The sequence below is a fragment of the Sminthopsis crassicaudata genome, chromosome 4 (genome assembly GCF_048593235.1).
Source record: "Sminthopsis crassicaudata isolate SCR6 chromosome 4, ASM4859323v1, whole genome shotgun sequence".
Classification (NCBI taxonomy): Eukaryota; Metazoa; Chordata; class Mammalia; order Dasyuromorphia; family Dasyuridae; genus Sminthopsis; species Sminthopsis crassicaudata.
Window position 1 is genome coordinate 386,429,817 of NC_133620.1, and position 13,955 is coordinate 386,443,771.

General features: G+C 35.7%; 1 protein-coding gene across 7 annotated transcripts in view; it reads right to left on the reverse strand.

Moving 5' to 3' along the window:
* Positions 1 to 6,876: 6,876 nt before the first annotated feature.
* Positions 6,877 to 13,955, reverse strand: part of ARID4B (AT-rich interaction domain 4B) — a 195,017-nt gene continuing 187,938 nt past the window's right edge. For 5 of the 7 annotated variants that reach the window (XM_074262435.1, XM_074262438.1, XM_074262443.1 and 2 more), the window contains 2 exons: positions 12,836 to 12,892; positions 6,877 to 8,659 (listed from right to left, as the gene is read on the reverse strand). In XM_074262435.1, coding sequence (XP_074118536.1) covers positions 8,529 to 8,659; positions 12,836 to 12,892 — 188 coding nt within the window. In that variant the 3' untranslated portion in view covers positions 6,877 to 8,528. The remainder of the gene's footprint in view (positions 8,660 to 12,835; positions 12,893 to 13,955) is intronic. The other 2 variants (XM_074262439.1, XM_074262437.1) reach the window with 1 other exon arrangement.

The following is a 13,955-nucleotide window of genomic DNA, read 5'->3' on the forward strand; positions in this document are numbered from 1 at the left end:
TGTATCATTTGACTATTAATGTTAATTTATTATCTCCCCTTCTCTATTGAGAAAACCTACTTGGCCCATTCTAGCCGAAGAATGTCATCACATTCCTGCTCTTTCAAGGGAGAGGCTAGGTCTTATTGTTAGTCCTGTAAACTAGATGGACCTCCTCAAGAGCTACCCAGAGCAATTCCTGTGACCTTATTCCCACCAATAAAGTTTGGGGAAACACAGCTTACAAAGGAGAAATCACACCAGAACAGAGTGGTTTTCTCCTTTCCAAATTGTTGGAGGCTACTAAATCTCACAATATGACCTTCTTCTCTTAAATATAAAGTAATGGGGAGGGACTAAGGACTCACCACCTACCCTGGCATTGTGTCCATTAATCAGGGTGGTTTTTCATTTATTGGGGAGGTCCCTATCAAAAGAAAAATGACTTAAGTTGGCTCAGAGACTCCCTTTTTAGTCTTTGATCACCAAAAGAGATCTCTTGACCATCAATAACTGACTACTGACCAGCCAAGTTAATAAACTGAATTTTAATTACTGGGACTTTCTCTTAGGATTTCATATGCTACAATTATTAATCTCATTTTGCAGTTGAGGAAACTGAGATAAGGTTAAGGGGCTTGATCAGGGTCACATGGTAAACGTCTGTGGCTACATCTGAACTCAGTTCTTCCTTACCCCAGACCTAGCACTCTCTCCACTGTGACAACTAGCTGCCTCAATAAAAACAAAAACAAAATCATATTAATTAAATATAAGGTAATTATCTACATAGGGATAATAGCTATCTTTATAAAAGTAGATGAAATAAGAAAAGAAAAAAAGGAGGATGCAGGCAGAGCCAAAGAGTACATACTAACAAATAGGAACAGACATGGATGGTGATGAATAAATGAATGAAGTAACATTGATAAGCTCTTACTAGGTACAAATCAAGTTGTACAGGGTATCCAGGGAGAACTGGAGCCTCTGGGATGAGGGACTACTGGGCCTTTTTCAAGGCTCTTCATCCACTTTTGGTGTTTGCATAGCATGCACTCTCCTCTGTGGCTCCAAGAAGCTGAAGTCTGGCTGTTCCTCAGGCTGTTGGTGATTGGAGGGATGCTTATCCCAAGTGGGTTAAGATTGCTCCCAGGAGAAGGCAGATGAGAATCATTTGCTCCAAGAGCCATAAAGAAGCAGGCCCTGGGGAGCTCCTAGAGCACAGTCAGGCAGCAAAGACACCAACATTATTCAATGCATCACAGACCATCACCAGGAGCCTTGACCTTTTTCCTGCTACTAGACTTCTTTCTCTCTCTCTCAGGAAGAGAGACTGAGGTCTGCCTCACATAATTCACATGTAAATCAAGATATCACCTGGGATGTCACTGATTCTCTTGAGAAAGTGAAGGATAAACAACAGTTACAAATTAAACAGTAGTTACAAATCACTGAGTTAAGTGTTAGGGATATGAATACAAAAACAAGATAGTTACTGTTCACATCCACATCACCTACTAAAAGGGGAAGACAATATTTGTATATAGCCTTCAGTTACAGATTGGATGGAAAGGTCCAATGGTCACGTATCTTCTTCAATGCCATTTCGGTCAACATAGCCATTTCTGATGCTGAACTATTTGAAAATCACCAGGTATTTGGTGGCAAAGACTTGTTTCCAGGTCTTCAAGAGCTATGGTGGGGGCTGCAGCACCTATAGAAGAAGTTGACAGGTCATAGCTCAAAAAGCACTGCTTCCTTAGATAATAGTGACAGGGCTTGAAGGAGGGCAGGATTGGTGGTTTGAGAAGCTGTTGCTACTGGGGCTCTGGCTTACCTGAATATCAGTGGTAGTTGGCAGTTGGTGGTGGTAGTGTGTCCTTTTTTCACTAGAATTGCTTCCCTCAGTGATGTCTGTGGAGACCGGTGGAAAGCAGGATTGCTAATCTGTAGGGCACTTCAATTCTAGGGCTCTGGCCCTTTGGGCTACTTCCGCTTGGATCTGAGGGGTAATGACGTCGATCGAGCAAAGGAGACTGAGCAAAAGCTAGAGGTAGGAGCAAAACTGGGAAAAATCATGTCACAAAAATCCAGGGAACATAAATTAGGCAGAGAAAAGGTCACAACATTCAATAAAGAAATCATTAGTATCCTTGGATAGAGTAGTTTTACTTGAGCTATGGTTGTAATGTAATGTAATTGTTATAACATAAAATATATAGGTAATTGTTATAAAAGGAGGAAAATATTGAAAGCAGAGGAAATAGATTCAAGGAGTTCAGACAGTTTTTTCTAGAAATTTGACTGTATGTGGGGAGGGTAGTAGGATAAAGTTTGTTTTTTTTTTTTTTTTTAATGGGGAAGACTTGAACATATTTGTGGTCAGCTGAGAAGCAGCCAGAAAAGATGGAAAAATTGAAATGAAAAAAGATATGGGATAACTAAGTTGACTAGGACTATCTTTTCATGAGACTTGAGCAAAAGAGACTTGGAATAATAATGTCAAGTAATTTTGAAACAGACCAGTGGGAAAAGAGAAAGCTTGTATAGTACAGCATACAGGCTCTATTTGCAGAGAACCAGTTTGAAGGGACCTCAAAATCACCTAGTCCCATATTCAACATACACTAAAGAAATCTTCACTCTAACATATCCAACAAGTGACCATCCAGTACATATCCTTTGTAATAACTTCTCCTTTGGGAGATACATCAACTATCTAAAGTTCTAAAATTTTCCTAGGTATTTTTTAAAAGTTATAATCATTGGCCTCTAGTCTGCAGCCTCTGTCCCATTTTCTTTTAAAAAACAGGACACTGCCCTTTTCCAATCTGGTAGTACCATTCTGAATTTCCCAAGATCTTTCAAATATTTTTTTTCTTTTTTTTGCTGAGGCAATTGGGGTTAAGTGACTTGCACAGGGTCACACAGCCAGAAAGTGTTAAGTGTCTGAGCCTAGATTTGAACTCAGGCCTACTGAATTCAGGGCTGGTGCTCTATCCCCTGTGCCATCCAGTTGCCCCTCTTTCAAATATTATTGAAAATGTGTTCAGTCATACTAACCAGGTCTTCTGGTATTCACATTCTTAAATTTATGTAACAAAACATAGATCAAATTTTGAATTGTAGGTTCACTAATTTCTTAAGTATAAACATTCACACAAAAATTTTAAGACTAGCTTTCAACAGGCAGAGCTGGCTCCAATACTGGTCCTAACCTTCCTTTAATAGTCCTTTTTCTAACCAAGGAAATTTAAAACCTATCTCATCTGATTTCCTGTAGCTTTTATTTTTCCTTCTGGGGCGATCTTTAGACCATATTTACTTTTTCTTCCAAACATTTGAAATCTGTTTTTACAAAACATCATGATGAGTGCACATCAAAACTATGCTTGGAGTAATTTCCTCTCTTTTATCACACCCTAGGTTAAGAGTAATCCTTTTCCTTGAGAGTTCCCATCATTTATTTCCACCTCAGCATCCAGTGATCAATTGTGAGAATTAGATTAGGGAGAACAATTCCAGAATAGAATTTCCCCTTGCTAGTTCCTTCACATTTTGGAGGATGAAATTATCTCCAGGGAAAGATAAAATGATATTAGCTCTTGGGAGAGAGGTGTCTGGTTAGTTGAAGTCATTTATCTTTCTTGACTGTGACTTATTTCCCAACTTCTTTTATTTCCACCTTCTGGTCAGGTTGTGTGTAATATACTTCATTGACTATCACTCTTTTCTCTTTTACCTACACCTACATATTCTCCATCATAATCCCTTCTCATTCCCAGATTTCCTCCCGTGACTTCTTAAATCCACAAGATACTTCTCTACCCTGCAAATTCCTTAACTACCACCATCACCTTTTTAATTTATCTTGTTTTTCTGATTAAAGTGTGAGATGAGAGTTTCTCCTAAGGGGGTGTGAGAAAACTCAAACACCTTCTCATCTTTTTTTTTTTCCCCCTTTGCATTCTTTAAGAGCAGAACTTATATTGTTTTAAAATCTATATAGTACAATACTATTACTATAGTGAATATTCAATATAATATCAAAATGAAAAATAATTCATATTCTCTAGGGATTTATATTCTATTGGAAGATAAAAATTTATAAAATTAAAATGCAAGTTAATTTAAGGAAGCAGAAAACATAGTGATACAATAAGGAGAGAACTTCTGAAGGAGATGAATCCAGAAATGAGCCCTGAAGGGGGTAAAGAATTCTAAAAGATAGAGATGAGGAAGGAGCAGTTCTAAGCATGGGGAAGTCTTTTCAATATGGCAAAGGCAGAAAATGGAATGCTGACTTTGGGGGGAATAGCATATAGATAAGTTCGGCATGTAAATACACTACATGAAGTGAAATACGAAGTAAATTGTGAAAGGGTAGGATGATAAAACCAGACTGTACAGGACTTTCAAAACTAATTTTTCTTTGGACTCCTGAAGAACTAGAAAGCCACCAAATATTTTTTAAGAGAATATGTTGCTGATGCTGAGTGAAATGAATAGAACCAGAAGATCTCTGTACACTTCAATGTTGTATGAAGATGTATTCTGATGGAAGTGGATATCTTCAACATAAAGATCCAACTCACTTCCAGTTGATCAATGATGGATAGAAATAACTACACCCAGAGAAGGAACACTGGGAAGTGAATGCAAATTGTTAGCACTACTGTCTATCTACCCAGATTATTTATACCTTCAGAATCTATATGTGCAACAAGAAAATGGTATTTACACACATATATTGTATCTGAGTTATATTGTAACATATGTAAAATGTATGGGATTGCCTGTCATTGGGGGGAGGAAGTGGAGGGAGGGGGGGATAATTTGGAAAAATGAATACAAGGGATAATATTATAAAAAAATTACTCATGTATATATACTGTAGAAAAAATTCTAAATAAAATTAAAAAATAAAAAATAATAAAAATAAAAATGCTATTACTCAAAAAAAAAAAAGAGAATATGTTGCTTTTTGTTCTCTTTCTCATCCCCCCCCTTTTTTGATCTAATTTTTCTTGTACAGTATAAATATGGAAATAGAAGAATTGCACATGTTTAACATATTGGATTACTTGCCAACTGGGGGGAGAGTGGAGAGGGGAAGAAAGGGAAAAAAATTTGGAACAAGGGTTTTACAAAGGTGAATGCTGAAAACTATTTTTACATATATTTTGAGAATAAAAACTATTATTAAAAAAAAAAAGAATTATACAATTACATTTGTGCTTTAGGAAGATTAGGTTAGCTGGTTGGAACATGGTTTGGAAGGCAGAAAAAATATAAGCAGTGAGACTAGTTAGAAGATTGTTGCAATGATTCAGGTGAGAGATCCTGAACTAAGATGGTGGCTATTCAAGCAGAGAGAAGGAGTAAGGTATGAGAGATGTTGCAGAGGCAGAGCAATAAAGATTGATAGATATAGAGAGTAAATGAGAGGGAAGAGTTGCAGATGCAAAGTTAGTAGAAAGGGTGTTTTTTTGGTACATAAATTTTGCTTTGGACATTGCAGAAAAAGGAAAATTTCAGAGGAGCTAAGTCACAGACCAACTCAATTAACTTATAGATGAAAACAACAATGCTCAGAGAAGTTAGGTGACTTAGCCATTGAGTAACACAACTAGTAAGGAGATGTGCCAGCACCTGAAATCAGATACACTGACGTCCAATTCAGTGTTTTTTCTACTTCTCCACACTGCCCTTGTAGGATTGAGATAATCTAAAAATGAATTGTGGATGTGCAGGAAACCTTATCAAAAAGAATCCACTTTCGAACAACATTATGTTAATCCTAAATGTTTGTGCCATAGACATTTGTCACATATTATAAATTCACCTATTAAAAGCTAGTTTAAGAGACAAGAAATCTTATCCATAGGTCACATAAGGAAATCCTTAGAGTGTGTGTGTGTGTGTGTGTGTGTGTGTGTGTGTGTGTGTGTGTGAGTGTGTGAGTGTGTGAGTGTGAAGAGTGAGAGTGTAGTGTGTGTGTGTGTAGATGAAGATTTGGGAAGAACATGAGGGCTGAAAGTGACCCAAACAAAAAAAGTTTGGACTCAATGCTGCAGAGAGCTAAAAACACACCAAAGAGAAATTATTTTAATTTTTTCTAAGAAGAAAGTGTGAAATAAGGTAGATTCCTTAAATAAATGACAGGGACATTTATAGAGCACAGTTTTAAAAAGGCTGCCCCTCCTGGACACATACAACTAGAGACAATTATACAACTAAGAATTCTTCAGTCATACTAATGTCAGAAAAATTTTGACACATGTTAAGAGACTAAAAAGCACAATAAATAAGCAATTATGGGAAAATTAGGGGTAGATTTATAAAACAAAGGGAAAAAAAGTAAACACCTTGATTTAAAAAAAAAAGACAAACCACTCCTTAATAACAGAAATATTTTCACAACAGAGTTAGGCAAATGAAAAATACAGATAGGAGAATACTCAAATATCTTACTTTCCACTTATAATACAGTACTTAAGTTTTTTAACAAAGGCAGCATGGTATAATGCACAGAGGGCCAGCCTTGGAGCTAAGAGGTCTTTGGTTGATAATCTTGCCTCTGAAACATACTGTGTGATTCTAGGCTAATCACATAACTTCCCAGTGCCCCATGCAAAGCTCTATAAGATTAAAAGTTACAGGAAGCTGCTGTTTTACATCCATGTAGGAAGCTTCCACACACATTAGAAATACCCTACACTGACAAAATAACTCTGGGGACACACAAAAATTTTCTGGAGGTAGGTTTTTCCCTGGCAATATTTTCTGATTTTGAAAGACCAAATCAATTTTAGTTAGGTATATTCTATAGTTTGTCATCACTTATAGAAATGCACTAAAATTATTTAATTAAACTTTTAGAAACATAATCAGGGATTCACAAACTATGGCATTTTATTTCAGAGCCTTTGCTTACATTTGTACAATATATTACATAATTCTTCATTGTCTGCATAACCTAATATATGCTCTATAGCTTTTTTCTATAAGCTTTTCCTTCAATGTTTGTCAACAAATTTTTACAGTCCTGTACAAATCTGAGTATTTTGAAACCATTTTCAACAAAATCAGTTACTGTGAGCACACACTACAAAGACTGAAAATGCTTTTCTTAGAAAAGTTGAATGTAAAGGATTCTGACACGTTAGCATCTACAAACAAAACATTTCAAAATTCCCACATGTTGTATTGCCAGAAAAAAAAACAAAAAACAAAACAAAAACAAAAACAAAAAAAAACATGCCAGCCCCCATCCAAAAAAAGTACACAGAACTACAATTAAAACAGTAAAACAGTCTGTACAATAAAGTACTGTGTATTAACAGTGCTAGGTATTAAATAGCTTGAATGAACACTTCCGCAATATACAAATGTCTTACAAAGGTGTATAATTAAATATACAAGTGCCAAACAGAACAGATCTTGGGATCATACAACATAAAAGTCAATACAAGTGAAAACAGTTTGCGTTCATTTTTGATTTTGTACAAGGCATCTTTATCTTAGTAGACCTACCACTCAGAGAAGCTATAATTAAAACTATCATTTTGTGGTAGTGTTCATATAATCAATCAAGAATTACACATGAACACAGCTTACTTGTTCCTGAAATCCTGTTGTAGCTCATAATAAAATAAGCATTACAAATGAAATATCTGTTTTAAAGGGAAAAGAAACATTTACAATAAAACACAAAAATATAACTGTTATAATCCATTATGAATAAATATACACTTTAAACTGGCTAAGTACAATTTTATACATTGCTTAAGATTTAATATAGTTTGTTAGCCATTTTCTTCCATTTTCACACAATGTATTATATCAAAATTAAAAAAAAATACTGATTCATAGAAAAATGGCAAAGTACAGTAGTTTCATTCCAATTAGTGGGTCATTGAAAACCCAATGCAAAACCATTTAACCTAATTCAAACCTGTAAACATTGTCAGTCTTTTTTTAAAAGAGAATCTTATTTGGTTACCAGGACTGATGTCTAATATCCTGTGACCTGCAGGTTTTGAATTTATTACATGTGCTTGACTTTTATACAATTTAAAGCCACTTTAAGGTGACTTGCATTTAAAAAACAATTAGCTTGTACAAATGAAAATAGGTTCATATTTTTCATAAATAAATGGAAAAATATCAAATGTTCCAGCTTTAACAAAATACCAGGGAATACATGTACAGTAAGTTGTTTAGACATGTTCTGGCCCACCCAATAACTATGCTTTCTGTATTGTCTCAGCAGGCAGTGAAAAGCCTCCATTTGCCACAGTGGAAGGCCTTCAAGTTACCAGACATACAATTCCCAGACAAGTTGGAAACAATTATTGCTTGAGGAAAAGCAGTTCATTGTACTTTTTCTTCATAAAAAGTGCACTTAAGTGCCAAGTCAGCTTGTCAAGAAACAATTTTTAAATATAAAATAGTGCTTGTCTGATTTTGTGTGCCACTGTGCAGTATATATAAAAAAGGGGCCCTCAACAGCCATTAAGTGCAAAGTGCTTTGGGAAGTCCTGCTGTCACCTGCACTCCACCGACATTCCGGGCTGTGATGCGCTGGACATGGAGGGTTCTGCTAAAGTTAACATGACAGCAGCTGTGATAGAACTGGATGAAGGGGAGGAAGATGATGATGAGGATGTAGCAGCACCTAAGGAGAGTGGAAGCAAAACATAGGTTAACAAGAACAGAATGCAAACAATGCTAGTGGCTGACATTTACACAGCACTTTAGGGTTTTTTCAAAGCACTTTATATGCATTATTTTATTTGATCATCACGACAGCTTTGTAGGGACTACAGCTCTTAGTATCTTATAGTTGAGGAAATACCATCACAAATGCCTCGACGAAAAGCATGGTTGAGCTGAAATAGGAACGAATGGGCCTGAAGTAGCAACCAGTAGCCAGTCAAAGCGATTTAGGTTCGTCCGCAGTTAATGGGCTTGCTCTGAAGGATAGTGTATCTTCAGATGGCGGGTTGCTGATCTCTCGTGAGTTGGGGATAAAGGTACAACTATTGGTGGTGATCTGCTAGAGGAAATAGCTTTGTTGATCCCCCTTCATGGATGTTATGTCTATGTACGCCAACATATTATGTCTTATGTAATATATACATATTATGTATTATGTACTATATGAGATTTATTAGTTAATGATCTGCATGTATTATATAATTATTAGTAATTCTTATATTGATGTATTTAGTAATATATGATTATTATGTGTATTATTATATGAGCCCACCACATATTCACCGTTGGCCTAGATGTAGACACCTGGGCATATTTTACATTTGCTACAATAATTATTGCAATTCCTACCGGTGTTAAAGTATTCAGCTGATTGGCTACCCTTCACGGGGGAAATATTAAATGATCCCCTGCAATACTATGAGCCTTAGGCTTCATTTTCCTGTTTACAATCGGAGGCCTCACAGGTATTGTTCTTGCCAACTCATCTCTAGACATTGTTCTTCATGACACATACTATGTAGTAGCGCACTTCCATTATGTTCTATCAATGGGAGCCGTATTTGCAATTATAGGGAGCTTTGTTCACTGATTCCCTCTATTTACAGGATATATACTTAATGATATATGGGCAAAAATTCATTTCTCTATTATATTTGTTGGAGTTAATATAACTTTCTTCCCTCAGCACTTCCTAGGCCTCTCTGGTATACCTCGACGATACTCAGATTACTCAGATGCTTATACAGCATAAAATATTCTATCTTCTATTGGGTCCTTTATTTCCCTAACTGCCGTTATTTTAATAATTTTTATCATCTGAGAAGCCTTCGCATCCAAACAAGAAGTTTCATCTGTAGAACTGACCACTACTAATATTGAATGACTATATGGGGTCAAATATATATGTATATATGCAAATGTGACCATATCACCACCACCCCAATCATTCAGAGTCCAGTGGCTCCTTCTTACCTTCAGGATCAAATCTAAAGCCCTCAGTTTGGCAATTAAAGCCTTTCCCAACTTGGTGCTATCTTCTGTTTATAGTGTTCTTACACTTTATTTCCTCTCCTTCTACTCAGTGCTTTAGTAACAGTGGTCTACCTATTTGTTCCTCAATAGACACTCTATCTCCCAAATACTATGATGCTCCAATGAATGAAATTAGTGGCTGTCACCCATTTGTAGAATGTTCTTTCTTCTCACTTCTACTTCCTTTCTAGATTGACCTTAAATCCTACCTTTTTCCAATAGCTCCTTCCCACTGCTTAATGCCTTTTCTTTAAGACTGCCTTCCTTTTATAATGCATTATATCATGAAGGCACAAACTATCCTTGGGGTTTGATTGACTCAGGAGACTAAGAATTGGGCTTGATGAAGCTTACTGGTCGGTCAAATACATACCCCCCAAAAAAACACCCCATAATAAGTTCCTAGGGGGCCCTTAGACTTTAGATCAGTAGAAGGATGATCAATGTTAATTCAGCTCAACTGCATCAATTGTATACTTCAGTTATATATTTTGCTGGCTTAGAACATCCTCCTAATATGACTAAGTAAACCAGTTTTTACTCACTATTAAGACTACTAAGCACCATTTCATTCTAATTTCAAACAAACTACCAAACATATCTGGTCAACTTTGACCTATTGAAAAGCATTTGCAAATTTTATGCAAGCCACATTTTGTGGAAAATTGCTATTAATATGATGTAAGTGCTCAGGCAAAGAGACCAGATATTCTATTTATTTTATTCCCACAAAACCATTCACACAGTAGGTACCTAATATGTCTTGGTGGATGAAAAATGTGGATGATTTTTTTAAAAGTAAGAATATTACCTGATAATAAGTGTGGGTAGTAGTTAGTAAAACAAGGAAATGCCAAAAAAGAAACACTTCCTTTATCACTTTGGATAACTTTGTGTATATTCTTCCTTTTTATTGTAATTGGATGACCTATCTCAACCACATTGGAAGGGGGATGGTCCATTAACACTCACATATTAACCTCCAATGCTAATCTCTATGGAAGTTTTGACCTGCTCCATTTTCCACCTAGGCTGATTTATCCCTTCTTAGGCAGTTTGATGGTTTTCACTCTTGGGAGCTCATCATTTGGTACCAAATTAGTGGGGTTACCACATTGTTACCTCCTGAATCTCAGAACTCAAAGGCTCAAGCAATTCATCAATCTTAGCCTCCCTAGCAGAAAGAATTATAAGGACAACATCTAGCTAGCAGATTTTTCAAAACATTTTTTAAACCTATAAAAGGTGTGTTTCATGATTCTCACTCCAGTAACTAAACACCAAGCTATATCTTAGTAATGGGAAAAAGATGAGAAAACCAAGCAACTAGGGAGGAGTACAAAAAGATTCTTATTAAAGTGTGGCAAGGATATGCAAGGTATGGGAGTTAATGAGATAACTGGATTTCACTTTAAAAGTTGGCTTCCTTTTCCTTCTACTTGCCTTTGGTAGGGCCGAAATATTCTGATTGCAAATGAAAGTCAGTTAAGTAGAGAGTGCATTTTCCTAACAAATGAAAAGGTAGGAAAAGCTCCTGCCACTGCTTTGCCCAATAAACTGTTGTTGTTCAACCTTGATTCCTGAAGAGGACCAATGATAAAAATCATGCCTCTTTTAGAGGATCCCTGCAGTGATTGATTAAACTTAGAAATCTTAAGTTTTCAATGAGTATTAGTTAGGAAAATAACAAAGGATTGAGGATCTGTATTCAAGTAAGTATGAAATAAAAGGAGCTTTTTCAGCTTCCTGGAAAATGAGTCAGATAATATTAAGTAATTCCTATGTGTGCACAATGTACAAATTTATTGCCATTCTAGGAAGAAAGGTAAAGAGGGCCAAAAGACACACACACACACACACACACACACACACACACACACACACACACACACACACACACATACTCTCACTCTCTCCCCTCCATATATACATACACACACACACACACACACACACACACACAGAGAAAAAGAGAGACAGAGAGACAGAAACACAAACACTTTTCAGGTAATCAAGGTTCTCTTTCAACTTTGAAGTATTCCTTGAAATGGAAGAAGAGGAAACAAAAGAAGAGGAAGAAACAAAGAAGAGAAATTATGCAAAGACACAGAGGGGAAATCCTAATTTATTTCAAGAGGCTGGAATAATTTGATAGAATGAAGAAAGGGAAGAAAAAAGGACCAATAAAGATACAAAAGAGCTCAATTAGCAGCTTCAACTTGTATTTTCCTTTTCTGGCCCATTGCTAGGTAAACTCTCATTTACTGACAGCTATAGATACTCCTCATTACAATACAAATGCTTTCTATAGAGAGTATTATTTTTCCCTTTCATGAAGAACCTCAAATCTATTACTTAGCTGCAAATATACACTAACCAAAAGAGTCAGGAATATTTTGGGAATTGAATAGATGCCTAAGAAGGTAGTATCAGAAAATGAGATTTGGATTTTTAAGCCACAGCTTGCACACAAGAGTTATGGGCTTTTGACAAGGAATGGAATCTATTACTGGCCTTTTAAAAAACATTTACCTAAAATTTTAGGAATTTAACTGTGGGAAAAAGGAAAAGAGAGAGAGAAAACTACCCTTATAAATAAACTCATTTCAGGGAAATTGCAGATACAGTACTAGAAGAGCTGGTAATTCATGGAACACAACATCCAAGAAGAAAAGCCAGAGATAAAATCCATGGCCTTAGATGTCAACAATATTAAAAAAAAAAAAAAAAAAAAAAAAAAAAAAAAGCACAAAGTATGGGTAAATAAATGGTGTCAACTAGAAATCCTAATATAAAATGGCAAATCTGACACAATAGTTACCACTGAGACTTGATGCCTTGGGATTCATTACTGGAATACAGCTCTGGATGGGTATACCTTATGAAAAAGGAACAGAAAGAAGTGCATTATATTGTTAGAAGATTACTCATATAAGAAATTCAGGAACCACAAAATGAAGTCTGGAGAGTAGTTGAGTCAAATTTGAGGAATAGAAGTGACACTGTTGTCAAAGTATGCAACAGACCAACTATACAAAAAGAATGAGAATAGAGTTAAATAAATCACAAATCTGGTAAAAGGTCATAATATTGTAATGATGATGAGGGAAGAGGACTATCCACTTTCAATTGCTGCATTCTCTGCAGTAAAATTTGTAACCTAACTTACTTTCATCCTTCAAAAGGTGAAGGAAACTATAAAGGAAACTGTAGAGACCTGATCTGGATTAACAAGGAAGAACTAGCTGCTGAAGAAGAAATGATAAAAACATTGGAGAGAAGTCCATCATGGAATTTACAAGGAAGAAGAAAACTAGAAATAATTTGATAGGCACCTAGATTTTGGGGAAGGCAGATTTTAAAGGACAGTAAAAGGACTGAAGAACAGTAAAAGCGAATGATCTAATAATTTACTAAACAAGTATCATTAAGAGGAACTGAAAATGTCTTTTTCTTTTTTTGCAAGGCAATTGAGGTTAAGTGACTTGCACTATAGTCACTTAGACAGCTAATAAGTATTAAGTATCTGAGACCAAACACGAACTCAGTTCCTCCTGACTCCAGGGCCAGCATGCATTGTGCCATCTAGTGACTCCCAGGACTAATTTCTGAGAAAATTTTGAAGACACAAGTAGAAATGACTTCAAGTAAGAAGAAAAAGGAGAGCTGTTAAAGTAATTACACAGGGAATGTATGGACCAATTTAAGATTTTAAATAGCTAGCATTTATGGAGTTCCTACTATGTTCCAGATCTGTGCCCAGAGTAAGCCCTTTTCTAATATTATTCCTGTAAAATTATTGCCTTCTCAAGGAAAGAATATTAGCAGGCAGAAGAGAGAATTCAAAATTTTTAAAAATGATTGTTAAATTTTTTTACATGTAAATGAGAAATATTGAATCAAATAAAATATAATTTAAAAATTTGAAAGATATATCATTT